Source organism: Parus major, chromosome Z, assembly GCF_001522545.3.
Source record: "Parus major isolate Abel chromosome Z, Parus_major1.1, whole genome shotgun sequence".
In the NCBI taxonomy this organism is placed as follows: domain Eukaryota; kingdom Metazoa; phylum Chordata; class Aves; order Passeriformes; family Paridae; genus Parus; species Parus major.
In genome coordinates this window covers 7325967-7353118 of record NC_031799.1, presented here as the reverse complement: position 1 = coordinate 7353118, position 27152 = coordinate 7325967, and the positions used below count along the sequence as shown (strand labels likewise).

The window sequence follows — 27152 nt, the reverse complement described above, 5'->3', positions numbered from 1 at the left end:
CCCCGCCCCCGCTCCGAGCAGACCTCGGATTGGCCTCTCGCCTCCAGGACGTGCCGGCCCGCCCCTCTTCCCTCTCTCTATTGGCTGGCTGTGCGCGCGGAGCTGCGCGCGGGCGTTTGAAGCGGGAAAAGCGTTGTTGCCATGGAGATGCGGTTTAATGGCCGCCGCCGCGCGCTGCGGCGGCCGGTGAGTGAGGGGGGGTCACAGCCCTGAGAGGACGGGGGCAGCTGGGTCAGGAGGGGTTCTGGGGACACCATCCTGACCGACCCCATCCGGCTCTACAGGGGAAAGAGCCGTGGTGGGACAGCTCGGGGAAGGATATGTCCCCCTTTAGGACACGCGGTGCAAGTCTGGACGCGTGGCGGTTTGTTTTGCTACATTTTTATAATTATAAAATATTTTTCAATTATGTACTTTAGATATGCTATAGATAGACATAATTTGTATAACATGTAAAATATGCAAGTGCAATTTTAAAAAATATATTTATATATATTATGTGCAATATATAAAATACTTAAGTACTATTTAAAATATAGTTTTGATATATTTAATTATACATATATAAAATATATTATTTGGTTTTATATTTTAAAAATTAAATAAAACTTTAAAATTATAGAAGAAAACTTGAGGGGCATTTGGTAGGTCCTGCTGAGAGGATGAGGTCAGGCACGGTTTGCAAATAATTGTCACCCACCCTGCTATAACTCGTGGGTTATTTTCTCGGCACGTGGTTGAATATTGGACACTTCCAATATTCAATATCCCAGTATTGGACACTTCCCCTTCTCCATGCAGCTGTTCCTGGCAGCTGTCAGGATCAGCTGCAGGATGGGGCCTTTTCTGCTGAGGTCACCAGGCTATACTTAGTTTGGAGAGAGGAATAAAATACTCTGAAATACTTTGTGGGGAAAGAAAAATATCCCTAACATTTATTTTTTTGTAAGCCAGTTTTAATAACATTAATTAGTATGGATAGAGGAGCACAATACTCTAAAATATTTTCTGGGGAAACAAAAAAAATCCCCAATATTTAGTTGTTTGTAAGCCAGTTTTGATGACATTAATTGTTTTAGTAACTTCCTCAAGGTAGGACAGTGGCAAAGGAAAACCCCAGTTCTTGCTGCAAGCAGCAGATCTGTGTCAAGCTCCACCTGTAAAATAGCTACCGTTTAGCATTAAAACCATTCCCTCCTCTCCAGTTACTTTTGCTGTGCTGAAGCTGTAAGTGCTTATCTGTGGTCAGTGTTCAGATTCAAAACGGCTGAACACTTGTTCCAAGGAGCAGTGGAATGTTTAATGCCCTGTTGTTTACATGCAGGGTAGAGTAATCCTATGATCTTCCAAAGGGATCTGCTGCAACGTCAACCATGGCTTCACAGATCCCTACCTGTTGCATTAAACTAAAATTATGGACTCTTTTACAATATAGATTATCTCATTGTGGAGCTTGTCTTAAAAAAGTGCAGCTGCATCCTGACCCTGTTCTTCATGGGAATGCCCTAATTCCCAAGGAATGGGGTCAGAATCATTAAAGGTAAAGCATTTTGTGTGGTGCTCTGGAAAAGCAAATTAGCCATTAATTTCTGGAGGGTTAAATCAGATTTGGCTTTGGATCACCGTAGAAAAAGAGCTTAATGTTAAAATAAATAAGGAATGAAGATGGATGGGTAGTGACATGAATTAATACGTTTCCGTTTTCCCTATTCATTCTTTGCTCCTGTATTTCAAAAAAACCTGCAAACTCTTCCATGAACAGAACTTGTGCTAAAATGCTGAAGTCTTTTTTGGGGTAAAATGGCTGCAAGTAATGAGTATAGTGTGCTTCTCTCATTGCTATCAGGAGAGGAAACACCCACCTGCTACACACATTTCCAAGCTTTTGAAGTTCTTAAATTGTACTTTTATAAGGTATTTTTAGAGCATGATGGTTTACATGGAAAACAAGTTGGTGTTTATGTTTTGTACGCTGATTAACAATTTCTGTGTTTATCAAATACCCTTGAAAATCATAACTAATAAAATTCTTTAATAATCAGGCCAGGGTTTATGATTCAGAGTGATTACCTTAGAATATATGCAGGACAAGATGTATCATTTGCATTTGTAGGAGTGTCATGTAAGATTTCTTCATTTTATTTCCCTAATTTAAAGAACAGATATAATGACACTTGTGTTCTCTCTCAGTGTTGACACTCAGTAAGTCAACTAAATCTAAAATTGTCGCCCTAAATTATCTAAAATTGTCAGGTCAGTTTGAGTGAGCTACAATGGGATAACAGTACATGTGAGGGTTATTCAAGTGAATGGGATCCTGAGATCTTTGATATATCAGAAGTTAATAAGGATCAAGGTATAGTGGTTCAAGGCTGCTTTATTAAAATAATCTCTATGGGGCTTTTACATCATTTATTTTCTATACAGTGATTGACACTCACCGAATATCTTTGAAGACCTTTCCTCCACCTTGAAAAGTGCATCAAGGAAAAGATCTTTTGAAAGAGGTAATTAATAATTAAAAGCATTTTTAAATGGAGAGTCAGCTCCCAGAGCATAATTTTAAGTTAATTTCCTTCAGAACAGAAAAATGTAACCACTCCTTTTTATTATTTACACCTGACTTTTCTTTTTTTCATCAGCTTTATGACCTTTGAAAAACCTCTAATACTGAAGCTAAGGAAGAGTTTTCTGATGACAAGCTGCAGTCTATTTCTGTGGTTAAGCTTGTCCCTTTAATATGTAATTCTAATTCTTTTTTACAATAAGCACTTATGTATTACCAGATCTTTGTGAAACGTCTTGGCATAAGCAACAAGTTGTAGAGGACTCGTGTGCCACATAGAGGTGTCAGGCTGGGTGCACATGGGGAATTATACCTCCACACTCACCTCTTCGTCAAAATATGTTATACTCAACTATTTCAAGAAATTCTAGTCTTTTATCTCAACCCTGTTTTCAGTGCAGCTACCTATATATTTGTGGGGAGCAAGACCTAGGTTTTGATATGAAAATACCATGCTGAAGAACGGTATGTTTTTCTGCCCCATGACACATTGTTCTCATGGATGAACAAACAAAAAACTGAGGAAATTCTGGCTGTTACAATACTAAAAGTCTTCTGCCTTTTTTTGCCAGAAGATGGCATTAAAAATTTAGGATTCTTGAAAACCTCCTCTTAGTTTTCACAAAGCAAATTTATTTTGAAGAATTGTATATCTGTTAGGAAAAGCATCTTCAGACACAAAGATCTCTACGGGGTCGGATGAATTATTCTTTCAATAAGGAGAAAGATATCCCTTTTTTTTTAGAGTATCAGTGATTGAAAGGTGAGAAGAGTTTGACTTGCAATTGCAGTTTTCCCTGAGTTCTTTCATGTTTGAACCATGCAAACTCTTTTAGCAATTGTCTACTCTCAAGGTTTAAAGTCATCAGAAATGCTGGAACCTCTTGTTATGCCAACCCCTACTTTTTTTTTGTCCGTGGTTAATTAATTTGTTACTCCTTTATTAGTGAACATTTTGTTTTCCTAGCTTGTGAAATTCTTGTCCTCTCAATAAGGAGTTGCTGGACTTATCCTTGAAACCACTTTGAGTCAGTAAGATTTATTATATCTGGGAAGACAGATCGGAGGTCTCATCTGAGGCCAGGTCTCATTAAGAAACCATTTAATTGCTTTCACATGGCACAGAGCCTTAACCAATTAGCCACAGAGAGCTGCTTACATGGCTTTTGTAGGTTCTGCTGTACCTACATTACTTGGATTTTCCTAGTGCTGAGAATTCTTCTGACTTGTCTCTCCATAAAATGACAACCTTTTATTTCTAGCTATTTAAATATATTTTGTTTCATTTTCTGTTAGCACCTTGACCTTCGAATCCATCATTTTCTCCCCTTGTCTGCTGTTCATTCTTTTAGAAAGTGTCTCCATTGTTTCTCCTGTGTTCACCATTATTTGAACATATAATTAGAGTCTTTGGACATTCTGCATTTAATATAAGGATATATAAAGATGTAGGTGTAATCTAGGATACTGATAGAGATTAGACAAAATAAATTTATTAGGTTATTTTTGTCTTTAACAGATTCTCAACACTTTTGAGATTACTGTCTTGGCCTTGAGTTCTAGCTCCTCCTTTCATCAAACAGAAGAATTTTCTCATGGCAGTGCATATAGAGAGTTGCACAGCTCCCATACCGGTTTTACATTTTAAGCTACCTTATGTAAGAAAGGGAATTTTTCCAAAATACTATTATTTAAATTAAGTCACAGGTAGAGAAGTTGGCAAGTAGTGAATGCTTGTGAAACCCTTGCGTGCATAAGGTATTTAGTCTCCCTGATCTCTGGGTTTGCTGTCTCTTCTGTCAGTTTTGATTTCCCCCTCCCAGAATGTAGCAGCCTCAGCAGTGACTCTTAACTTTACCTCAGGATTCAGAATCACATTACCTACACATTAAATAAATTCACTTACATATGAATTTTTTGGTATTGGAGTGTCTTGTTGTTGAGTCTCATAATTTTACCTAAAGCATGGACTATTAAGTAATTTTAGATGTTGTCTACTGCACATTCTGGTCTCTGTGATATCTTACACAGTCAGCACTTTATATATTAATCTTTATGATTTTATTGTTGTTATTACTTCAACATCATGTATTAATTAATGGCATGGACTCAGATTTGGGGATGACCGTATTTTCTTCCATAATGTCATTGTAGAGAGCCTTGAAAATCCTGACAAAGAATCCACGCTGAACTTCAAGAAAGAAAACTTAAATAAGTTGTTTTTGTTGAGTCTTACTGTGGCCTCCAAACAGGAGTAAGAGCAGTAATTGTTAAGGTCCTAGACTGAACAAAGTTATGAGAAGGCAGTGGGCAACAGATACTTGAAGTGCTATCATTTTTGTGTTTTATGGAACAAGTAAAAATATCTGCAGATATTAATCCACTGGGATACAGACAGCTGCACCATGCATTGCCAGTAAGATATAAGTAAAGTTGGGGGACTTGGGGCATACTTTTCAGTGATTCATGTTTCTTTTTTGGGTTTCCCCAAGAATGCAAGTATGGCATTCCAGTGGCATATATAGATTTAGAGAAATACTGTCTTTAAGATTTTGCAGAATTTTTTTTTTTTGTTTTTCTGTCAAGGAGACTCAGAAATGTTTACAGAATTCATGACATAAAAGAGAAAGTTACACAACAAAACTAAAATTTTGCTGTAGTTCATCTGTAAGATGAATAGTCTTAAGTTAGGCAGCTTGAGGTGAGGACAAATGCAATTTTTTCTCCTCTGGTTAGTTAACCATGGGTAGCTGAACCACATTAGACCATGTGCCTTGATATTAAATTGAGTGTCTAAAATTAGGCATTTTACATTCTATAGCTTGAGGACAGGGTTTCAGTAGCCGTGGCATTCATCAAGTAGATGTCAGGAGTGTAGGACCTCTGTGGCAGTGAGTAATATTGCCTTGTGCATTTCTTACATGTTGTGTATTGTATATATAAAATATAGTCTTGTGGATATATTATTTGTTTCATGTTTTAATTTATTGTTGTTATTGCTATCTTCCATAGTGTTTGTCAGTCTACTGTATGGTAAACTTGGTAAACAAGCTTTTATCCTAACTGTGAGTAATGGCATCAGGAAACGTGCAGTTTCTTCATTAGTAGCTTTGTCAGATGTGATGTTTCATATGATTCTAGAGTTTATTTTGTTTGATTTCTTGTCGGCTCTAGGTTGAAGATGGCATCATGCCTTTATGAATGCCTTCGTGAAGCAGAACTTGAAAAATACTATCCCCGCTTTGCTGCCTTTGGTCTTCAGAAAATTGATGAGCTTGTCAAGGTTTCCATGGAAGATTACACCAAACTGGGGATCCATGACACAAATGACCGCAAGCGTCTTTTTCAGCTCATTAGAATAATCAAAATTATGCGACAGGAATGCATTGCAGACTTAAGCAAGCAAGATTTGCAACCACATGGCCTTTTCATTCAGCCTCAGGTGACCAGGTCAGGACCCCGTAGACAGCTGCGCTTTGAGTCCTTCTGTGAAGAAAATGGTGGAACAGTTGCAGACTCTGAACCTGAATTGTGTCATTCACCTGACTTCAGTGCCAATGAAGAGAAGAACAGTGCAGGGGAAATGCTGGGACACATTCCACCACATGATTCAGAGCCAATCAGATTAACTAGAAAAGACCTAAATAACCCTGGAATAGGAACAAAAAATGACCTGAGCTGTCCAACAGTTACTGATGATATTGCTCCTCTCCTGGGGGATTCTGAAGCTCCTATTGTACAAAGAGTAACTCATATTTCAGGGTATAATTATGGACTACCTCGTTCCTGTATCAGGTAATAATGATCACTTTTATTTTGCTAATACTTCAGGTTAGTCATAATTCCTTCTTTCGTAATTGTGGAGCAGAATCTGTCTTCCTCACCGCCAAGTAAGAAATCCAAGCATTACAGAGCAATGCAAAGTCTTACAGACAAGAGAGATAATAATAAGCATTTGCAACTTTCTGAGTCTTATAGAAGGAATTGTCTGAATTTGACCAGCTGCTACTCACCAAGGTTGTCTAAGAATAGTCTTTATTGTCTTTCAGGATTTAAGGCTTTGTTTTCTTGGTATTTGAGCCAATCTTTCTTTGGGACTGTTTTAAAACATTTTTTTATGCCCAAAATAGGGCATTGCCTGTTGTTAAATTTGTCAAGCTTTTCTTGGTAAAAAGGATACAGGCTGTGATGGCTATACTTGTTTATGAGAAATTTCTGAACTGAAGCTTTAAAAGGAAGTGGAATGAATACAGCTGGGAAGGGTTACAGACCTGGTGATGAGAGGGATGCCTTGCAGCTGCTCCTTAGGCATGTGATCTGTAGCTTCCATACTTTTCCAGTGTTTGGTACTGGAGGGGCTGTGGTTATCATGAACCACTGGTAAATCTACCCTGGCAACATTTTTAAAGCACCAAATATTTTTTTTCCTGATTCAGCAGCAGAGCATCTATGCCTCTTCACATGTAATACCAGTATATAGCTTCTTGCAATGCAGTCATGGTAGTTAAAATGCAATGAAGAGAGGTAGTTTTATGAAGTTAGGTCTGGTCTGGGAAGGCTGTAGGGAAAAATTTGGTACAGGGAAAGATCTGTGGAGTTGAGGGGTCAATTACAGTTCCCACTGAGAGTGTGTGTGCCTGATGGGATAGATGCTGCTGCCACAACAGAAAAGTACTAAGGTGACATAGTAAGTAGAGCATTTAAACTGTGAAATGCAAGATAAAGGTTTATAATTCCCCTTGGCTGGGAAAAAAAATAATTCCCACCTTCTGGAGAAGTGCACTAACCTCCAATATATATTGATACCTGGGTGCATTCTCTGTCTCTTCTAGAAGTTGAGCCAATGTGCAGCTAAAGGACAGGATTTATAATGTTGGCAAATTTAAAAATGTATCATGGCTCAACTAAAGGAGTTAAAGGTTTTTAATCCTGCAACAGAGGCATGGTCTTCATTGTTCGCACTTTGTTTCCTTCTTCTCGTCTTTTGTAAACACATTCCTCTGCACCTAGCATTATGGTTCATCTCATGGGCTTTCTGCATCCTCCTCCTGATGTGCCTCAACTTATTTTCTCATGTTTGGAGAGCTGTGCATTTCAGGTAGGCTTGGAGCAGCATGCTTACACTCAGGTTTTTGATTCCTGTTTTGCAAGTGCTTAACTGCTTCACTAAATCCATCCATTCCCATGTTACCTTGTGATCTGACCACGGTGAGGGCTTATCTAGTCTCTTCTGTGAGAAATATTGGAAAAAAAAACCAAACATGATTTCAGATAGCAGAAAGACAAAGAACTCTTTTAATATGTTCAAATTTATTTTGAACTTTCCCAATGCAAATAACTTGATTTTGAAAAGACATTGTTGTTCTTCTGACCTATTATTTAGTCAGATTTCTGATGATCTATTATGACTTTTGTTTGATTTTTTTCCCTAGTAATGAAAAATTATTTTATTATGAAATACAATTTATCTTTTAGAAGAATTAGTAAGAAATACGAACTTCACCTTTGGCAAATAGAATTAACATACATTCTATTCCCTTACAGAATATACACAACAAAATGTGCCTCTGTACTAGAGAGAATTTATTCCTTTTTTCTCATTAACAGAGTCTCTAAATTTTCAGTTTTTCTTTTCTTCAAATATTGCAATCCTTTTTGCTTCAAGCTCTTAGAGCACAACAGACTTTTGCTGGAGGTCACCAATTACTCCCTCTGGCATGAGAATTAAACTTCAGAGCCTCTGATCATTTGTTGGACAACATTTGGTGCCTAGTGATATTCATAAGCTCACATCAGCTTATGAAGCATCTTATTTCAAGTGTCATTGCCTTTCTTTTCCAACGAAAGAATTTTCCATCTAAATGCAGGGCCTGATCCTGGACTGCACCGGAAAGCTGTATTAAAATTAAAGGAACTCTAGTGACAAGTAAAGATTGCTTGTGTGTTGCATCTTGAGATTTAAATCCGCAGTTTATGTGCTTCTGGGGAATCATGGAACACAACAGCTTCTGGGGAATCATGGAACACAACAGCAATGATACCACAAGCCAGTGGATGTTAATGAGATGTTGAGTAATTTCTGGGTTACACTTTATTACACAGCTGGTATATATGAGTTTTCAGTTGCTATGCTAAGAGATTTTGGTATCTGGACAGTGTGGCAGAAACAGTACTTTTGGGCAAGTTGGGGCTTGCTTATTCAAAATGCAAATCCAGGCTGAAAATCGTTACTGATTTGGCTGAAGACAGCTTGAAGAAGGGAGAGATATAATGAATGCATTTTGGTTAATTTAAGCCTATTCAATTCACAAAATGCTGTACACAGCAGGTTAATCAATGCAACATGAAATTACCTCCGTGACATTCTGAGGTGTCTGGAAGGGGACTAAAGTAAAAATGCTGAAACATAAGATCACAGCTTTGTTTATGGTCTGAAACCACATAACCTTTTTATGAAAAAAGACCAAAGGGGAGACAAGGATAAGATCAATATTTTAATTAGTTTTTTTGAGCTGAACAGGAACATGGTGATACTATCTCATTTGCCAGTTTGAGTCATTTACTTATGACCAGTTAGACAGTCTATAATGCTAAGAATAAAGTCCAGCATGAGAGGAAAATCAACTAAGTATTGTACCTTTCCCTTTTCAAGATCTATTTGTACTTCTGTTGTACATGATTAAGTGACTAATCATGAGTGCAAATAATTTCAGCAAGATTAAATTTTATTACGTTAACTTGGATATTATTCCAGCTTCCATCTCATGTTTGTGTAGAACTGAAAATATGTCAGTCCAGCAACAAGTTCTGGACTGTAGCTGTACAAACACAGCCATTTTTTTAGCAGAAGTGTATAGGAAGCCTCAGTCTGCTTAGGAAAAAGCATCAGAAAAATGCAAAATGCACCATATTAAAACGAGCTGTTACGGAATTTTTTTATAGACATTAGTGACAGAAACATTCTCTGATAAAAGTAACACATTCAGGCATATTCTAGATTCTGTTGTAACCTGATTTTAAAATCTGTTCCTCCGCTATTGTTGTAGATCCAATACTGTAGACAAAGAGACTCCATGGACAGAGAGTGAAAAAATCAGAGTATGTGTCCGAAAACGTCCTCTCTGCCTGAAGGAGGAGAAACGTGGGGAGATTAATATCATCACAGTGAAAGATGAAGAAACCCTACTTCTCCATGAGAAGAAGGAGGCAGTTGATCTTACACAATACATTTTACAGGTAATCTATTCCATTGAAGGTTGTGCTTATGGGCCTGTCACTTGCATGGAAGGATAAAGCTTATTTTGCTTAGAGTTTCCATGAGGGAAAACAGAAAAGGACTGTTAGTATTTCTTACACGGAAATAGATGGTGGGCTTTTCTTTTAGCTCAGAGTTATCTATATTTGTGTTGCTTCTGATTTATGCCAGACTGTGCCAGCAAACCTGAGCCCAGAATTTTAAGCTCTTGAAGTATGTCTCTTGCAGCTTTCTTTGTATGTGGCAAAATAAACCCTCTGCTGCATGCCATTGCTGCAGGAGAAATGCCTGCTGATGGCTTTCCAGTGAGGAGTTCCCTTTCCACTGTTTCAGCACTGTAGGTCTGTTTCAAAGAATCACATACACCCTCATCTCCTCCCTTCCTTTTTTCTCAAATGCTTTTGAAAATTAAGTTCCCTTTTGGTCTTTGTCTCTTAATCCCAAATACTTCATGCTGTCATAGTTCAAATTCTCACTTGTGACTGACAGCACCAGGAACAGAACTAATTTGTAGAGGCAGCAAGCCATTCTCGCTCTCCTGAGTGTTATTTTTACAATCTGGGCCCTAGGAACAACTGTTTGGAGTGTCTGGTAAAATTTCAGTTTGGATTTCTCTCAGGCCCAGTTCATGTGCCACCTTTTAGAGTGGGACGTGTGCTGCATCATTTCCACAGACCCTGCTTCTTTGATTCTGATCTGGAGTGTGGGAAGTTTTGCTTTTCTTGCCCCCTTCTGACTGAGTTCAGACAATCTAGCTTTGCTTAGGAACAGCTTTTTTCTTCTCTGGCAGAAAACTTTTTAAGAACAGAGGCAATTAATCACAACTTAGTCACTAGTGAGAACTAATTTTGAGAGAGTCAAGAGTTGAATCTCAGTTCTTTTTACTGTTACAGTCTGACAGTACATCTGTAGGCTGATTCATTTAATGAATAGGTTTTCTTTAATTAGCTTTTTTTTGGTCTTGTTAAAAGGTTCTGGTATGTTATGCTTCAGAATGATGGGAAATCAAGGAATTTTTGTTTTGTTTTGTTTTTTTTTTTCCCTGCTCTGAATCTCTTGATTGGTGTGTTCCTACATGGGTTGTGCTGCGTATTAAGTGTGCTAGATCACTCTCTACCTAATCCAAAGCCATATGAAGTCACTGGAAAGACTTCTGTTACTTCATTTTACCTTTGAGTAGAATTGGAGGGGAAGTGAAACATATTCATTCTTATGTAAAGATTATCTTTGTTTTGCAGCATGTTTTTTATTTTGATGAAGTCTTCGCGGAGTCATGTAGCAATCACGAAGTGTATATGAAGACAGCTTATCCACTCATTCAGCATATTTTTAATGGGTAGGGCATCAGTGCTTACAATTGTTATTTTTTGTCTAGCTGGTTTCCAATTTTATGTGTTGCCTGAATTTTCCTTTATGCTTTTCATCTTTTGAAATGTATCTTCATTTCATGTTTGCCACACACCTTCCACCTTTCAGAATATCGTTGCAATTTGGACAAAAATAAATCAGGGTAAACTTTATTCACACATGGTGAGAAATCTCAGTTTCAGTTACAGAAGAAGGTTAAATTGAACCTCAGATGCAACAAAGAGACAGCATGGTCAATCTAGAATTAAAAAATGCATCCAGGATTTCTGAATTCTCATCTTCACTAAAAAAGGTTCCTGTGTGGCAGAGCACAGTCATCTGTAAAGAGAGAGTGTTACCTCTTTCCTGACACTACTGACAGATATTTTTGCATGTAGTTGTACAGTTCATAAGGTAATAGAAATTATGAATAACCTTGTGATTTATTTTTATTGATTTATATTTGCTTAGAGGTTTAATCATAATTACATACTTCCTGATTAATGGAAAATTGATGGTGGCTTTACATGAGACATCTTATTTCTATGCAAGGTTATATATATATGTTGAATATATACTTGAATATTATTACTTTTTCCTTTAATCTTTGAAGGGAAAGATTACATATCCATGCTGAAAATTAAAAAAATTTAACAAATTCTGTTACTGAAAATCTCCAAGTATCATAAACAGAGTATCATGCTCTTGAGAAAAGGAAAGTGAAAACGGAGAATAAGGCTTGTACCTTGCTGTGTAATAGTCACTAAAGCCACAATTCACATTACAGCTAATCCAGTAATGCCACCAGAAGAGATTATGCTATTTTTTTCCCAGCTTTCCCCTTACTTTTCCATCCCTCCTGCTGGCGTTCATTTAATCTAACACCATAGTGAGGCCAATCTGCAATCTAAATTGGCAAGAAATTGTTCACTGTGATTACTGCAGCCCTGCATTTTTACCCATTTCTCTGTCAGGAGTACTGAGCCAGGTACAAAGTCCTTTTTTTAAGGAGGGCAGGAAAAGGAAAGGAAAGGAAGAGAGCCAGCACCTTGTACCACATCAGATCTCCATAGGGTATACTTGGAAATCATTGTTAAGCATTCTGCAGTTTCCCAGAGACAGTAGCAGGTCAAACGTCATTACTAAGGGGCCACTATAGATAGATACCAGCGTTGCAGGATATTATTTAATAGATAAGAATGAATCAGATGTGGCACTAAACACATACCCTGTCTCCACAGAGGCAATGCAACTTGCTTTGCATATGGACAGACTGGTGCTGGTAAGACTTACACCATGATGGGGAACCATCGGAACCCAGGACTCTACGCCCTGGCTGCCAGGGACATCTTTAAGTACCTAGAAGCATCACCATCCAAGAAGGATCTTAGTGTTTTGGTCAGTTTTTATGAGATCTACTGCGGACAGCTTTATGACCTGCTAAATGGAAGGCAAAGGTATTTAAATAAAAGCATGATTTACTATAAGCCTATGGTTGTGAATCAGTTGGTTGCTGTTTGGAAATCGTTTACTGTTTTCATGTGATTACATTTAACATACTAGCATTTATATCAAATGTTATCTATTTAATTAGGGTTGTTCGAAGGAGCTACTTAGGGAGGAATGCAAGGTCTGACAGTAGACATTGTGACATTGGGACTCCTGGTTTATTGTTTGGGGGAAAAATAAGGACTTAGGTTTGAGTTACAAGCTCAGGCTCTTCCTCACACTGTAGTAAGATAAAAGCTGAACATCCATAGGTAGAGAAACAAGTTTCTTGTGGCCAGAAGTTCCTGTGTTAGAATCACAGAATATTTTGAGAAGGAACCTTAAAGATCATCTTGCCCTACCCCTTCTGCCCTGGGCAGGGACAACTTCCACTAGACCAGGTTGCTCAGAGCCCCATGCAACTTGGCCTTGAACGTTTTCAGGCATGTGACATCCACAACTTCTTTGGACACCTGTCATGTGTCAGCCATTGTGGAGTCCCTGTCTTTCCCTGGTCAAGCATAAACTCTGGCTGTCCCTCCTACTGTGCCAGTGGGGATTTGACTCTTGCCAGTCTCTGAAGGTCCTGTTGATCTCCTGCATGCTTGACTCTGCAGAGCCTGCTCACCTTCTCCCTGGGCACCTTTGCCTGGCAGCCCAGTGACTCAGCCCAGCAAGCCTCTGGAGGTGATGCTGAAATATGACTCTAAGGCTGTAGTAGCTGCTTTAAAAACCGGTGCAAAAAATCCTTAGAATATGAACAGAGCAAAATTTACAGTCTGATGAGGACTTAGAGGAGCCTGAGATGTAGTTTAAAGAGACACAGGAACTCTGTAATGTAAATGTAAACATGGCCATTTACTTCCCTGCTTTATTATATTCTTGAACTAGCAGAAATGCACTGGTAATGTCTCTTTAGCAGTGAAATGTCAGTGGTACTAGTAAATGAGGTACCTCTTCAGCTCTGAAAATAAATTAATGACATCAGGGCTTCTTCCCTGTCAGTAGCCTTGATTGCTTTTTCTCAGTGTCAAGGCACGGAGACCACATGTAGTGCGTGTGTTTTCACTGCTGCTTTCTGAGATTTCATATATCTCTGTGCTCTTTTTTCAGACTTTTTGCAAGAGAAGATGGCAAGCATGTTGTTCAGATAGTTGGACTTCGGGAGGTTCAGGTGGATTCTGTAGATAAGCTGTTGGAGGTAATGTTTCGGATTCATTCTTTGTCTTCTTCAGCCCAATTTGCATATCTGTGAGGTGTGTCACTTGCAGACATTATTTACTGTGTAGCACAAGTGTATGTTCCTGTTTAAGGCCCTCAAAGTGGCAACCCCAGGGCTCTATTAAAAGTGCCTTTTTTCGTTAAGCTGTTTTTGTGTTAGCCACATATCAAGCAGTTGATTCACAGCTGTCACTTCTGCTGCCATTCCTTAGGGAAAGATTCCAGAAGTTAAATAATGTCCCAGTAAGGGACCTTGAAAGTTGGGTATGTGTTTTCTCCCAGTGTCGTATCTTGAAGTTAAATGAACTTAGATTTTTGTATATAAAAGATACATGATTATGGCACAGAATATATAAATTTGGAAACTATTAGAAACAGAAATTAGAAAATACTTAAGACTGAGATATTTGTCTGAAATAGGATTAAACTACTGCTTACGTGTGTGCACGATAACAGGCAAGTAAAATTAAGATCTTGAAACAGTAGCTGACATTCACCATGAACAGGGCTTCAGTTTTCCTTTCCTACCTGGCTGAGCCCTGAAAGGGCACTGCCAAATTTTTTGTGTTGTCCTGCAGTAAGCAAGCTGATTAAATCTATTTTCTATTTAGCCTGACTTTCCATAGTTCAATTCAATTTTTTGGTAAGGAATTGTGAATTAGAAGTGCCTGATATTGTAAATGACTCATTAAAATTGTCATAGTGTTGTCCACTGACATTGCACTTAATTTAGTTGTTCATCTTACCATTAACTCCAAGCTTCAGGACAAGCTGGTGATGCTTCTGAAAGTTAGACTGAAAATTTACTGTATGATTGATTTACAATTCCTTGGTATTATCACATTCCACACACAGAAGAGCTATTAAATTACTTAATTCTTACAGATATCTTGGGGGTGAAAAATTAGATAGTTCACAGGCCCATTTGAACACAGAAATGTTACTGGCTTGACTCAGAACTTCTGAGTGTTCTGCAACAGATATATGGAAAGAGCTTTGAACACATTCCTGATTATTCACTACTCATTAATGTTGGCTTTGATTCAGAAATTATCTGCACTTAGCACTGATATAAAGCTTGGAAGCTGCAGTGGTTGGTTAAGTTGCTCATTGAGCACTGGCCACTGAAAAGCATGAATAATTCACATCTATCAGCTGAGAATGTATTGATTTTGCTAGGCAATATTTTAATTTGTTCTTGCAACACAGGAAATTAGTGACTGTACTATGAATGCCCTGCTGCAATCAATGCTAGACTTTCTGCAGCAGTCCTTTAAAGTTTTCAAAAAAGAATTACCCAGATTTGTGTCTTGAAGGAGCCTTTGTCCTACCGCCTTGCCTTCCTCCCTTGTATTCTTATTTTATTGTTGTGCTGAGTATAATTGATCTTTTAACTTTGTTCCTTACTTTGGCATAATTTTTTGTTTTGTTTTGTTTTTCTTTTGTTTTGGAAATTTAGAAAGGTTTTTGGCAGTTCGTGATTTTTTGTTTGACTCTGCATAACTGTACTCACCTATAAGAGAAACTGAAATTTTAAAAGAACTCCAAGAATAGTCAGTCTCTTGAGTCTTTTAGGTTGTGTCTATAGTACTACAAATGTATGCCAGCAATATAATAAAGACTTTAATTTTATAATTTGAATATTTTGCAAAAATGAGTGAGGGTGTGATGCAACGGATTCTTAATTGCAGTGTGCTCTTTAAGCTCTTTGTATCATTACAAGCAAGTCCATGCACAAAGCTCTGAAAGAAATATTGTAAGGGGTCCAGTCTCTACTGCCTTGCACCAAATTTTAAGGCTGGAATGAACCATTTGTCACGATGTTTCCTCATCTTAGGAGGACAAGATCTCTTTCTGAGAGAATGTGATTTTATTTACAATTCACTTGGATTATGTCCCCCTTATTTTGCAGGTGATTTTGAAGGGGGGAAAGGAACGTAGCACAGGAGCTACTGGAGTTAACTCAGATTCCTCTCGGTCTCATGCCATCATCCAAATTCAAATTAAAGACACAGCCAACAGGGCATCTGGAAGGTAAGACCAGAAGCAGAAGTGCTCAGTGCTGATGTCAAACCCAGGCACATCCAAGAGACAAAGAGGAGGTGTTAGTGCACAAGTATGAGTTAAATTAGAAGATAGGGTTGAAAGGGACTTGAGAAGTTCCACAGTCCTGTCTCTTTTTCCAAGGAGAACGTTTTAGGCACATCTGTGAGAGCTTTGTCAAATTCATTTGTACAAATTTCCAGTTAAGGAGTTTGACCATCAAATCCATCCCCTCATCTTCAGTGTTTAATTTGGCTAAATTAGATGCCTGCAGTGGACATGCCCACATGTGAACTCATCACCTTTGAAGTCAGTAGAATGAAATTGTCACTCTGGGATCTCTGCAGTGTCAGATGCATTTGCCCCTCAAAGCATTTCTGTCCTGTAATTGACTACAAAGTGAGTGTGGGCTGACTAGCTCAGGTGGAGATAATTCCATGACAGATGTTTTGCCTTTGGCCAGAAGAATCAGAGTACCTCACATAAACCTCCCTGATAATTTGAGTGACTCTGATGCTATCTGCAGCAGACAGAAAGAGCAGTTTACTTACTCTTATGGCATCCATTTTATGTATTCAGAAACTAATTGTGCCTCCTCTCAGTCATCTTTTCTCCAGACTAAACCTCAAGAAATAGATCTGAGGAGGAAAGTCTGTGCATCTGCATTACTGCCAAGTGTCACAAAATCCTGCTGACACAATCTTCCATTAGCTACCACAGTCTTCTTGCACAGGATCTAATTTTGAGCACAAGGCAAAATGGGAGAGCCACAAACACTGAAGAGAGGAGAAGACAGAACAGGCAGGCTTAGAAATAAAAGTATAGAGGTTCTGTAGGTGTGGCATCTGGACTGGGGGGGTTGTGTGTCTGAAAGGCAGGTGGAGCTGATCTGAGGAAAGGGTGCCAAGATGAGCCTATAAAAGAAGTCAGGGCCATTGCAAAAAAAAAGGAAGGACAAAGACAAAGATACAGTGCAACAGTCAGTACAGCAGCTGGCACCCAGAGCTAGAGACTGTGAAAAGGACTAATGGAGTTTTGTAGAAAGAAAGGACAGGCATCACTGAAAGCTCAGTGTATTAATTGCTACACTGGAAATTTCTGTTCCTATTGTCTCAAATTCCCATTTGACATGGCAGTTGTCTGTCTTACATGGAAGGAGAAATCAAGAAAATTTCTTTTAACTGTTTTCTTAGGGAACTACAAACACAGTGATTATCTGGACAGATGAATGTGTTGCACTGTCATCACATATAACTACACTTTCTATTATTTAATATTAAGATGCTCTGACACTGTTCCTGCTGCTATGCTTATTTTGGTATCTCAGATATTTCCAGTGAATGTTTCTTGTTCAAAAGTAGTTATTTCTAATCACTCTTCTGATGCCATGTGTTGTAGCCTGCTGGTTTAATAAAGAAAAAAAGAAGAGGAAAAAAAAGCCCTTAAGATAAATGCAACTTTGTTTTTTCCAGGATATCATTCATTGACTTGGCTGGCAGTGAAAGGGCAGCAGATGCCAAAGACGCAGATCGACAAACAAAAATGGAAGGAGCAGAAATAAACCAAAGTCTTTTAGCAGTAAGCTACTATTATGTCTGGGGAAGGTTTTGCTTTCAATTACTAGCATGTTTTTTAGGATGAAAGTGAACCACAGAATAATGTATGTATGTATTCCATGGAGAGGAAAAAATAACCAAGGTACTAAGCGTGTTCAGTTTAATTTATCTCATGACTGAAAAACAATTTAAGAAGGAAGAGTTATCCTTATGAAAATTATGTATTTTTAATCCATTCTTACTGCAATACAGGTAAACATAGCATGGAGAATGTTAGGTGTAGTGTAATAAGTGTCCCATATTTTGTATAGAAGTTTTTGTCCCTTTTAAAGAATACTAGCTTGGAATTGCCTTGTTTGTTTCATAAGAGCACATCTGTTTCTGCCAGTTATTTTTACCACTTAAACTCAGGCTTCTCTTTCAAGTCAGGAATAAAGGACTTAAGAGCATAAAAACTAGCAATTTATTTGTGGGGAGTAAGGAGCAGGAAGAAATGCACTCATAAGGCAAACTGTTTAAAAAAGTGTCCACAGTCAGGCAAAGAGGAAAAAAGGAGCAGAAAAATGCCATCTAAGATAAAGTGGAAGTGCCTGTAAGTGTGTTGCAGAAAGCTTTGCACCTCCTTTAATGCAGACAGTTGAAGCTCAGTGGTGACTGGGGGCTTCTCGCAGCAAGGCTGAAGGTGATAACAGGTTCCTGAGTATGAGCCAGGAGTACAGAAGTCAGTGCACACAACTGTACCTCTCAGTGTGCTGTAAACAGGAGGTGGCATGCTCTGCTTTGGGAATGTAGATGCTCCTTTGCACAGAGGCTTTTCCTGCACTGGATTATTAGTGTTTGTGTTGGGAGGTAGCCTGTGAGGTGGATATGTTTCTGTACTTCATGCTTTCTTGAGTACTTGCTGGTTAATAACTGAGTGTCACAGGGAGTTGAGGCCTGAATAGAAAAAAGTCTGATCTTGAAGGTCTTCTCCAGCCTGAACAATTTTCTGGTTCCTGAGTGTAAGCCCATGAAACTCTTTTAAAAGAAACTGTAAAATTGGAGTGTGTACATTTTTTGTATTGTGTGAAACTAAGAAGATACCTGGACACTCTACAAGTAGTGATTGAATTAAATATAAAAAGCATTGTTGGATAAATCATTGTAACCTGTAGCCTGTAAAACCTAGTGTTGGCCTCAATGATCATAACACTCTCTTCATACCTTCAAACCTACAAGATTTGAAGTCCGTTTCTGGTTTGAATATTTGCGTTGTTTTCAAGGGAAGACTTTCAGACACTGCAACTATGAGAGCCTGACTAAAGAATTACAGTTTGATCTCTTACTTGTTACTGGTGCAGTTTTTAATAAAGTGCTGTTAAAGTGATAAATAAGTATAATTTTCAGTGGGAGTTTGTAGAATGTAGAAAGGCTGTAAATGCTTGATGGCAGTATCACCATGACAATCCTGTAATCAGCTATCTCCAGAAGCAAGGAAATAAGAGATGTAGCTCAAAATGCTCTGTCCTTTGAGTACAACTGCCCTGCCAACTGCAGCATAATCTAGCCTGCACTCAGTCTGGCTTCAGACTAGCTAGATGTGGTACAGGCAGCAGCTCTGTATTTGCTAAATGCATTTGGTGTAGCCCACGGAGCCATCAGGCAGGGCACAAATTGACCTTGAAAGGGACAACACATTGTGGGAGTCAAAGGTGATACAGGACCTGGGTAGGTTTGGTTTAATGTGGTTGAGTTCCTTGCCAGTACATGATTGATCTATTTTTCCCTTCTATTCTGTCTTTCTTTTGGTAGCTAAAGGAATGCATTCGGGCACTGGATCAGGAACAAATGCATACTCCTTTCCGGCAAAGCAAATTAACTCAGGTAAAATGAGCAGAAAACCAAGAGGAGAGGTTTCCCTGCTGTGGACAGAAATATGCAAAAAAGCAAATAAATAAATAGATGGCATAGTTCAGTAACTGCTTCCTCTCTTGGGGAAGAGAGAAAAGCATAGCTTCTGTAAATTTTAATTTTAAATGTTATCACAGATTGAATGCCAAATGTGAATTTCCTCCAGCCAGCAGTGGGGATTGGCATGGAAAAAAAAAAGAAACAAGCCAAAAGCTGAAACCAAACAAAACCCAAACACCACGTTCCAGACTCATACAGAGTTACCATCCATCTCCCCAACAGTCTGAAATCTTCTGTTCAATTACTGTCCTGGGATCTTTCATCAATATTTCTCAACTTCAGCTGTAACATCAGCTTTATTCCTCAAACCATATTGGCACCCTTGAAGCATCTGGAACCAGGGCTTGTTTAGAGTCCTGATTAATAGTTGTATTCATTTTAAACTGTAAACAAATAAAAGCAAGAAAAACTGAGACAAGAAGACTACATTTATTTAAAAAAAAAAAGAGACAGTACTTGTTAAATTTCTTTTGTAGACGTTGCTAATGTACAGGATGTGCAAAGGACATGAACTGATAAGAACCCAATTTTTTTTTCCTTTGAACCCTAGGTGCTAAAGGACTCTTTCATTGGCAATTCCAAGACATGTATGATAGCCAATGTTTCACCGAGCCACATAGCTACAGAGCACACCCTGAACACTCTGCGGTATGCTGACAGGTAGGACGTGAAACTCAGTCTTGCCAGGGTGAAAATCACAAAGTAAAAAGTAATGTGTGATGTTTGGCACTACATTTTATTTTAGTTGTATTGAAAATGTTGATTTAAGCAAGAAACAGTTTTTACAAAGCTAATAAAATCGTTACCTATTCCAACTCTTATATTTTGTCTTAAAACTTTTTGGGTCTTGTAAGTACTTTCCGATGACTGCTTTCAGTGATGAAATTATCACTGTGTGCCCTGTAACTGCAGGATTACTGACCTTGGCATTCAAAAGTTTTGGTTTAGTTTTGTATTATGATTCTACTTAGAATGTGTGCAAGTCCTTCACCCTCCCTCCTACACAGAAGGAAGTAAATTACAGGCTGTGCAATGCTGGTCTTAAAAGACCATGAGGGGCAAGAGGAGCAGAGGGAACAGCTGAGGGTCAGGATGGTAGGGAAAGGATGATATCAGTTAATCAGCTCTTCACAGTTGCACTTCTGAGTCTGATCCAGGAGCAGTGCAGTCCAGTCCACGTCACCTGCTGTGCTAGCAGCCACCTGAGCTAAGAATCCCCACTTCAGCTACTCCAAAAGTCCTACTTTGAGCCTTGTGGGACTCTGATGTGCTGTGGAGAATACCAGCTTGTTCTGCTGCATTATTATGTATGGAAATACCACCCCCTTGCATTGAAACTGAGGCCATTTCCACTCACTTGACCTGTTATGCACTGCTCAAGGAAGCACTTAAAAAGACTGCCATAGATTTGTCCAAAAGTCCTGGCATTTTGTCAGAGGGGTTTTGATTTATCTGTGAAGATCAGAGAGAGAAGACAAACCGTGATGTTGAATTCAATATTTAGTCTCTTAGTATGTGAAAGCATTGATTTGTTCTGTAGATGCTGTTATTTATCTGAAAGCATGACATCTTCTAAATCCAGCCTCTTTTTTACAGGGTCAAAGAGCTGAAGAAAGGGATTAGATGTCCTACCCCTCTCACAAAAAGGCGTCGCAAAGCTGGAAATTTATCTCCAAAACATGTCCAAAGCACCCTATCTTTGCCACCTGGGGAAAAGAGCTCTCCAAAGAAGGTGAAGCTAGGCCTACAGCATCCCCCAAGTGCTACAAAACCAAAGGCATATCCAGAAGCACTCCAGCCACTTGATGTCCCTCTTACCTCTACCCCCAAGGGAATTGGTAAAGAACATGCCTACAAAGGAAATACCAGCACTCCCTGCTTCCACCACACCACCCCAGTTAAGGGGATCTTGCGGATAACAAATCCCCTGAAGAAGAAAAATGATGATCTGTCCCCCAACACTGAAAAGAGCACCTTGGTGAATGATTTCATTGCCACAGCAGAAACAAAAGAGAGTGGCCAGCAAGACAAGTATATGCAAAACACAACACCTGTTCAGTGCCTGAAAGTCCAGACAGTGCAACCTGTTCAGAAACAGCTTGTTCCTAGAGATGATAATGCCTTTGGAGACGGAAATCTGCCCTCTGACAGTGAACAGGAATGGGAAAACACTTTCACTAAAGAGTCTGTTGAGCCTTGGACATACCTGCCTCGGTTTCAGAAGGAAAGGGAAGAGCATTTACGTCTTTATCACCAACAGTTTCAGCAGCCCCCTATTCTAATGCAAAAATTGAACTATCAACCCCTTGAAAGGTTTTTAATGCAGTACAAGCCTGAGGAGATTCAAGTGAAGCAGGAGCTGAGCCTTACTCCGACTGAACTGCAGAGCAAAGAGGGGATGCAGTTGGAAGATCTGGATGACAGTGATTTCAGTGAAGATTCTTTCTCACCTATCTGTAATCAAAAGAGTGTGGAAAGAAGAAATACCAGCAAATGCAGTCAACATTCATTTTTCCTTCATGAAAGAGAACACGTAACTGAAGAAGAGCAAAAAGGCCAAAAGCGACAGGATTTATTTTTTAAATATGCAATACCCATGCAAGATCATGGATTAGATGACAGCTGGGATTGTAGTGAGGGTAGCCCAAAGGCAGAGGAATCCATTAAAAATGCAGACTGCAGCAATACTTCTGCGGACTGGAGCTATGACTTAGCTGTTGAATCCTCTCCAAGCAATACTGCAGAAAAACCTTACTGCCTGCAGGAAGATCCTGGTTGCAGCTGGAGAAATGGCAAGGATTTCCTAGCTGATCACAAAGAGTACAAGTCCAAACACAGATGTCTTGTTTACTCCAGTGAGGCCACCTTAACTCCAGCAAAGGATGCTTCAAGCCCATATGTATCTCCTGTGTTGAAATCAGGAACTCCAGAGTGCAAAGAGATTGATCTCCAGCATAAGGAGAAGGAAGAATCCACTTTGGATAAAAAGGCTGCTTTTGCAGGAGGTGTAAAATGGAAAGCTCAAAATAATGGAGTTAGCCACTGTGTTTCTTCCAGCTGTTCCTCAGAATTCACCTCCGAGCTCATGACCCCTCCCCTCATGTCCCCTCTTGATGGTGAGGACACAGCTGAAACAGAGAAAGCGTCTTCCAGCCAAGAGGAGCCCCACTCTGAGAAGCAGATGCTGGACAGTGACATCCAGAGCAGGTTTGAGGACGAGAGCTGGCAGTGCACCAGGAGCAGATCTCTGACTGACAGCATGCTGGAGCTGGGGGAGCAGAGCCGCCTTGGGGGAAGGCTCTGTGCCCTGCTGGCATCTCCTCAAGCCAAGCAGAAGCAGCTCCCACCCACCTGCGGCCGTGTGAAGCCGTGCTGCTGCCACGTGGGATTGTATTCGTCCAAGCAGGGAGTCCGGCGCAATTTGTTTGCTGGACATGACCCGACAGAAACATCCACAGCTGGACCCACAGCTGGACCCACGGTCCCCAGGCCAGAGAGAGAGGGTGGGGGACTTTGCAGTGACCCCCCCTGCAAAGATCACTTGGGAGGCAGACACGGTGCTGATGTTAATCAGCATAACAATGCTGGTAATTCAGGGAAGTCTAACTCAAGTCAAGAGTCCCACGATGAGGAAATAAACGCTGAAATACCTGAAAAGAGCTATGCAGCCCAGTCCCCTTATCAGGAGAACAGCTTGCTGCTGCAGCCCAAGCCAGGACTGAGGGATGAGAACCTCACCCACTCTGAAGACCCTGCCAAGTCATCGTTTGGAAATGAGGAAACAGGGTTGCTAAAAACCAAGTTAAAGCAGGGTATTTTTACACAAGAGACGTTTCCTACAGATGCAGGATTTGCAACCAAAGATAATAAGCTAATAGCAAATGCAAAGTGTCCCTCACACATGTCCAGCAGCAGCTCTCCAAGTGCTGTATCAGAGATGAGGAAATGGCAGAGGGAAGCCCTAGAAAAGGCACAGTAAGTCTTGCTCATTGTGAAGTTTTTAGTAAAGCTTAGAAATTCTGGACCTGTGATACATTTGCCTTTATTTGTATATGATATGTAAATATGTATTAAAAAACCAATGGTTAATCATTCTATTAAATAATTGTAAGATTATTCATAATTTATAGTAATTATCTTAAAAATATATGGTTGCTTATTTAGTGATATTTAAAAATCTTAGAGGAAGCAAATTATGCTGTTAGAGGTTCTAAGATAATGCTAGAGGAATAAATATAATATAAACTCCAGTTCACAGTAATTAATTGGCTTACCATAAGCTGTAAAGTACCTAAAAAACATCAAAACCTTCCATGAAGAATCAGGTTGTAGCTGTTCTATTAATGAAAAGCAGAGCTGCTGGAGCAGCTGGGCAGTCACAGAAGATGTAGATATAAAGCTTCTGAGTACTCTGAGCTTCCATTGTCAGCTCCCAGGGACTGGACTGCAATCCCTTGACTGAAAATACATTGTTGGTCAGTGAGACTTGCTCAGAGGAATCAACAGCAGCACTGCATTCCTACTTGGCCTGGTTCTCACTGAAATTACTTACAGACTCATGGTTATAAGCCACTTCAGCCATTAATTAGATGATTGTTGTGCTCCTTGATTCTCCTACAGTAAAAATCTCTTGTATGCTGCCTGTGCTAAGGAAGTGCTGTGGTCATTCCTCTGTGAGCAGCCCTCGGTCACCCAGTTCATCCTGAAACCCGGATCAGGGCAGTCCAATGCACTTTATGGAGCACTGGTGTGCCCTTCCTGAGTGCCAGGACAGCAAGGCTTCCTCTGGGGTATTCCTCTTTCTTGAAGGTTTATTGAGGCCAGCTGTGATTACAAGCAGTGATTACACTACAGGCTGTTTAACCAGTGTGTGTTTTTTGCTAATCAGACAGACTGTAATTCGTGCTCATCAGCAGCAGCTGGATGAAATGGCATGCCTGTGCTTCAAAGAGGAGTGCTTGATAAATCAGATGTCAGCAATGGTAAGTATTTCAGATGATGGTTTTGGTGCCCGTTGAACATGCATAGATTAATCTTAGAGATTATTAACTTGAACTGGTAATGTGATGTTCCTTGTCAGTTCAACCCCTTTTCCAAGGCCTTAGTCCTGGGAGAGGCCTCTCATTTTCAGTGCCTGTTGTGTCTGCCAGTCTCCACTCTGACAGGGCCTTGGGGAGCAGGAGGTGGATGGGCTGGCCCTGAAGCCTTTGTCTCTGATAACAGAGCCTTCCCTTATCTTGCATCATGGGGCAGACTGTACCAGACAGGCCATCTGTCCCTGTGATGTTTTAGTTCTTTCAGTCTGGCACGAGTAAGCTGATACCACACAACAGGGCACACACCTAGGGCAGGACACTGGTGGCATTGGCAGCCACTTCCCTCTGGTGTGCTAACAACCCTGCACTCGCTTACTCCAGGGTTCTGACCGCTGTGGCTTGTGCCTTACACGCTCTTGGCTTTGGTTACTCAAGTGTTTCTTAGCTTGTCTTTGGCGCAGATGGTGTACCCTAGACCTAAAAACTGGCACCTGCATGGCCTCACTGCTAGCTAGGCAATCCCAGTTCTCTGTTTCTCCTGCAACCCAACAGATGTATGTCACAGCTATGTGAAAATCCAGACTGAACATTTTCCAGTGGGAGCTCCTGCCTTCCCAGTTCCCTCACCTTCTCAGTAAAGCCAAGCTGCATTGCTGCATTGCACTATCAAACCAAGTCAATTCCTATCACAGTTCAGACCTGAAGTAGAGGGACTCTTCCCTCAGGGATTTTGGAGTGGGGCTACCATGTGGCTTATTCACTGTGATTTCAAGCTGCCTAAGCTGTTTTACAGATAAGATACAGTCCACCAAGCAGCACGAGAGACATAAACTGTATTCACTTTGTGGCGGACAATGCAGTGAAACAAAGTTATCTTTCATCTTCTTATTTTTTTTTTTAATCTTCTGAGATTGTTCTTCGTAAGTCTGTTGGTTGCTGGACACCACCTCTCCCCCCAAATTTATTTGCCCCTTGCAGCAAGCAGTTGTTTTCTGGCTATCAGAATTCTGACAAGCTTGCCAGGCCTCCAGCAGTGTGTGAATAACATACCCTGTGGTAGCATGACCTTTTCTGGGTAATGAAATGTGCTTGGGCTTCATGCACTGGCTTCCCTCCTTCCGTTTTCAGATGGTTTCAGCTTCTCTAGCCATGAAACTTTGGCCGCAGGAGAAACTCCTGCCAAGATCAGCCACACACTGAACAAAGCAATATTTAAAGTGCTTAAGAAAAATAAGCCACAGCAGCTGGGCTAGTCTTCATCACTGTCCTGATTTCCCTGCAGGACAGAGATACAGTGCAGGAGATACAGCTGGAGTACTGCCAGATAAGCTTTTGCATGATTGATTTTCATGCACAGCAGCTGAATTTCCCAGCCCTGGAGATGCTGACACCTCCCAGCTTCTCAGGCACAGACCCGGTGGACAAAGGCACCAAACTACTCTCAGCTGGAGAGCAGAACACTTCCAATTGCTGCCTTATTAATACAAGCCTTACCAAGAAAGGGCTTAAAACTCCATTTCAGTTTTAATCACAGTATGGAAGGTGGAGTTCTCTGGGCTGAGGCTGGATACATTGCTGGTATTGCTCATGGCAGACCTGCAGCCAAGGCCCCATGACCTGATGGGATATAAATCCCTTGCATCTCTCAAGATTGATTATGTCTGATCTGTAGTAGCCTAGCTCACCATTTATTTTCATAATTCATAAATAAAACACGAGAAGTGTCAGGAACAGAGTTTAATATATGGTAAAACTGGGTGACCAGTCCCAGTCCCAAACCTTTGAAAAGCTAACCAGAGCAGAAGAGTGACAACAGGTGCTTTATACATTTTTATTTTTAAGCCACTATATGAGCTGTAATGAGATAAAACTACCAGTGAACCTTGGTATTTAGAGGCACTGACCTTTGTCTGTGAGGGCTGTGACTTTAATAAGGAAATGCTGATTTAATCTACTAGTCTGCAGAATGCTTTTATGTTCTGCTGCAGTGTAAAAAATACGCTGATTTTCTCCAACCTGCTGATACTGTTTCGTTCTGTTTCCTTGTGCCTTCCCCACCAGGAATTTCCAAATTTCATGACCATGCTGGATGAAATCTTGGTGCTGAAGTCAAAGTGTGTCCAAGCAATGCGAGCCCAGCTGCAGCTTTGTTTAGCCTCCACTGACATATCACTGCAAACACCTCCACCAGTTTAGACCTTCTTTGCTTCCACATGTACTGGAGCACCTACTGGAGACCTCAGCCAGCACTTTGCTACACTTGGTGCTGCAGAGTGTGGGTGGTAGGGGATAGCTTTTGGTTTGATGTTTGTGATTAGTGTGCGCTTTATATAAGGATGGAGAGAATTCTGAGTAAATGAGAGATGACTAATTGGCACCATAAGCTGTGTATTTCATTAATACTAGTAAGCCGCGTTCTGAACAGTAACAATTCAGCAGCCTTTAAATATCTCACCAAGCAGAAAGCAAGTTGTGTTCATGTATCATAGCAGCTCCTCACATGTTAAAGGCAATTTTGTGTTGCCAAGTAAGGGAAATGACTTTGAAGCCAGATACAGGTCTGAATGAAATGCTCAAAAGCTACCCACAAAAGTCCTTGCAAACAGAAGCCAGGAAAGAGAGAGGGTTGTTACACTAAAGTGACTGGACCTTAAGTATTTGGAAGTCAAGGGAGGGTGTGAGGTGCTTTC

At 40.1% G+C, this 27152-nt stretch overlaps 1 protein-coding gene and 1 long non-coding RNA gene across 3 annotated transcripts; one reads left to right on the top strand and one right to left on the bottom strand.

Annotated features, from left to right (window-relative positions):
* Positions 1-102: 102 nt before the first annotated feature.
* Positions 103-26845, top strand: KIF24 (kinesin family member 24). Of its 2 annotated transcripts, none has more exons than XM_015653243.2 (14): positions 103-186; positions 2428-2507; positions 5741-6361; positions 9613-9802; positions 11060-11157; positions 12410-12625; positions 13770-13857; positions 15790-15911; positions 17393-17498; positions 19268-19339; positions 19977-20086; positions 21023-23401; positions 24315-24408; positions 26524-26845. In XM_015653243.2, exons 3-14 carry the CDS (start codon positions 5748-5750, stop codon positions 26656-26658), a joined length of 4224 nt encoding a protein of 1407 aa, XP_015508729.1. In that variant the 5' UTR covers positions 103-186; positions 2428-2507; positions 5741-5747; the 3' UTR covers positions 26659-26845. The 2 variants fall into 2 exon arrangements, with proteins under 2 accessions (XP_015508729.1, XP_015508730.1); XM_015653244.3 differs by lacking the exon at positions 103-186 and adding an exon at positions 212-364.
* On the bottom strand, positions 19335-24321 carry LOC117243742. Its single transcript, XR_004495606.1, has 3 exons — positions 23979-24321; positions 23701-23884; positions 19335-19809 (listed from the first exon to the last, which is right to left on the bottom strand). It is a non-coding gene; the product is annotated as an uncharacterized LOC117243742 (long non-coding RNA).
* Positions 26846-27152: the final 307 nt, after the last annotated feature.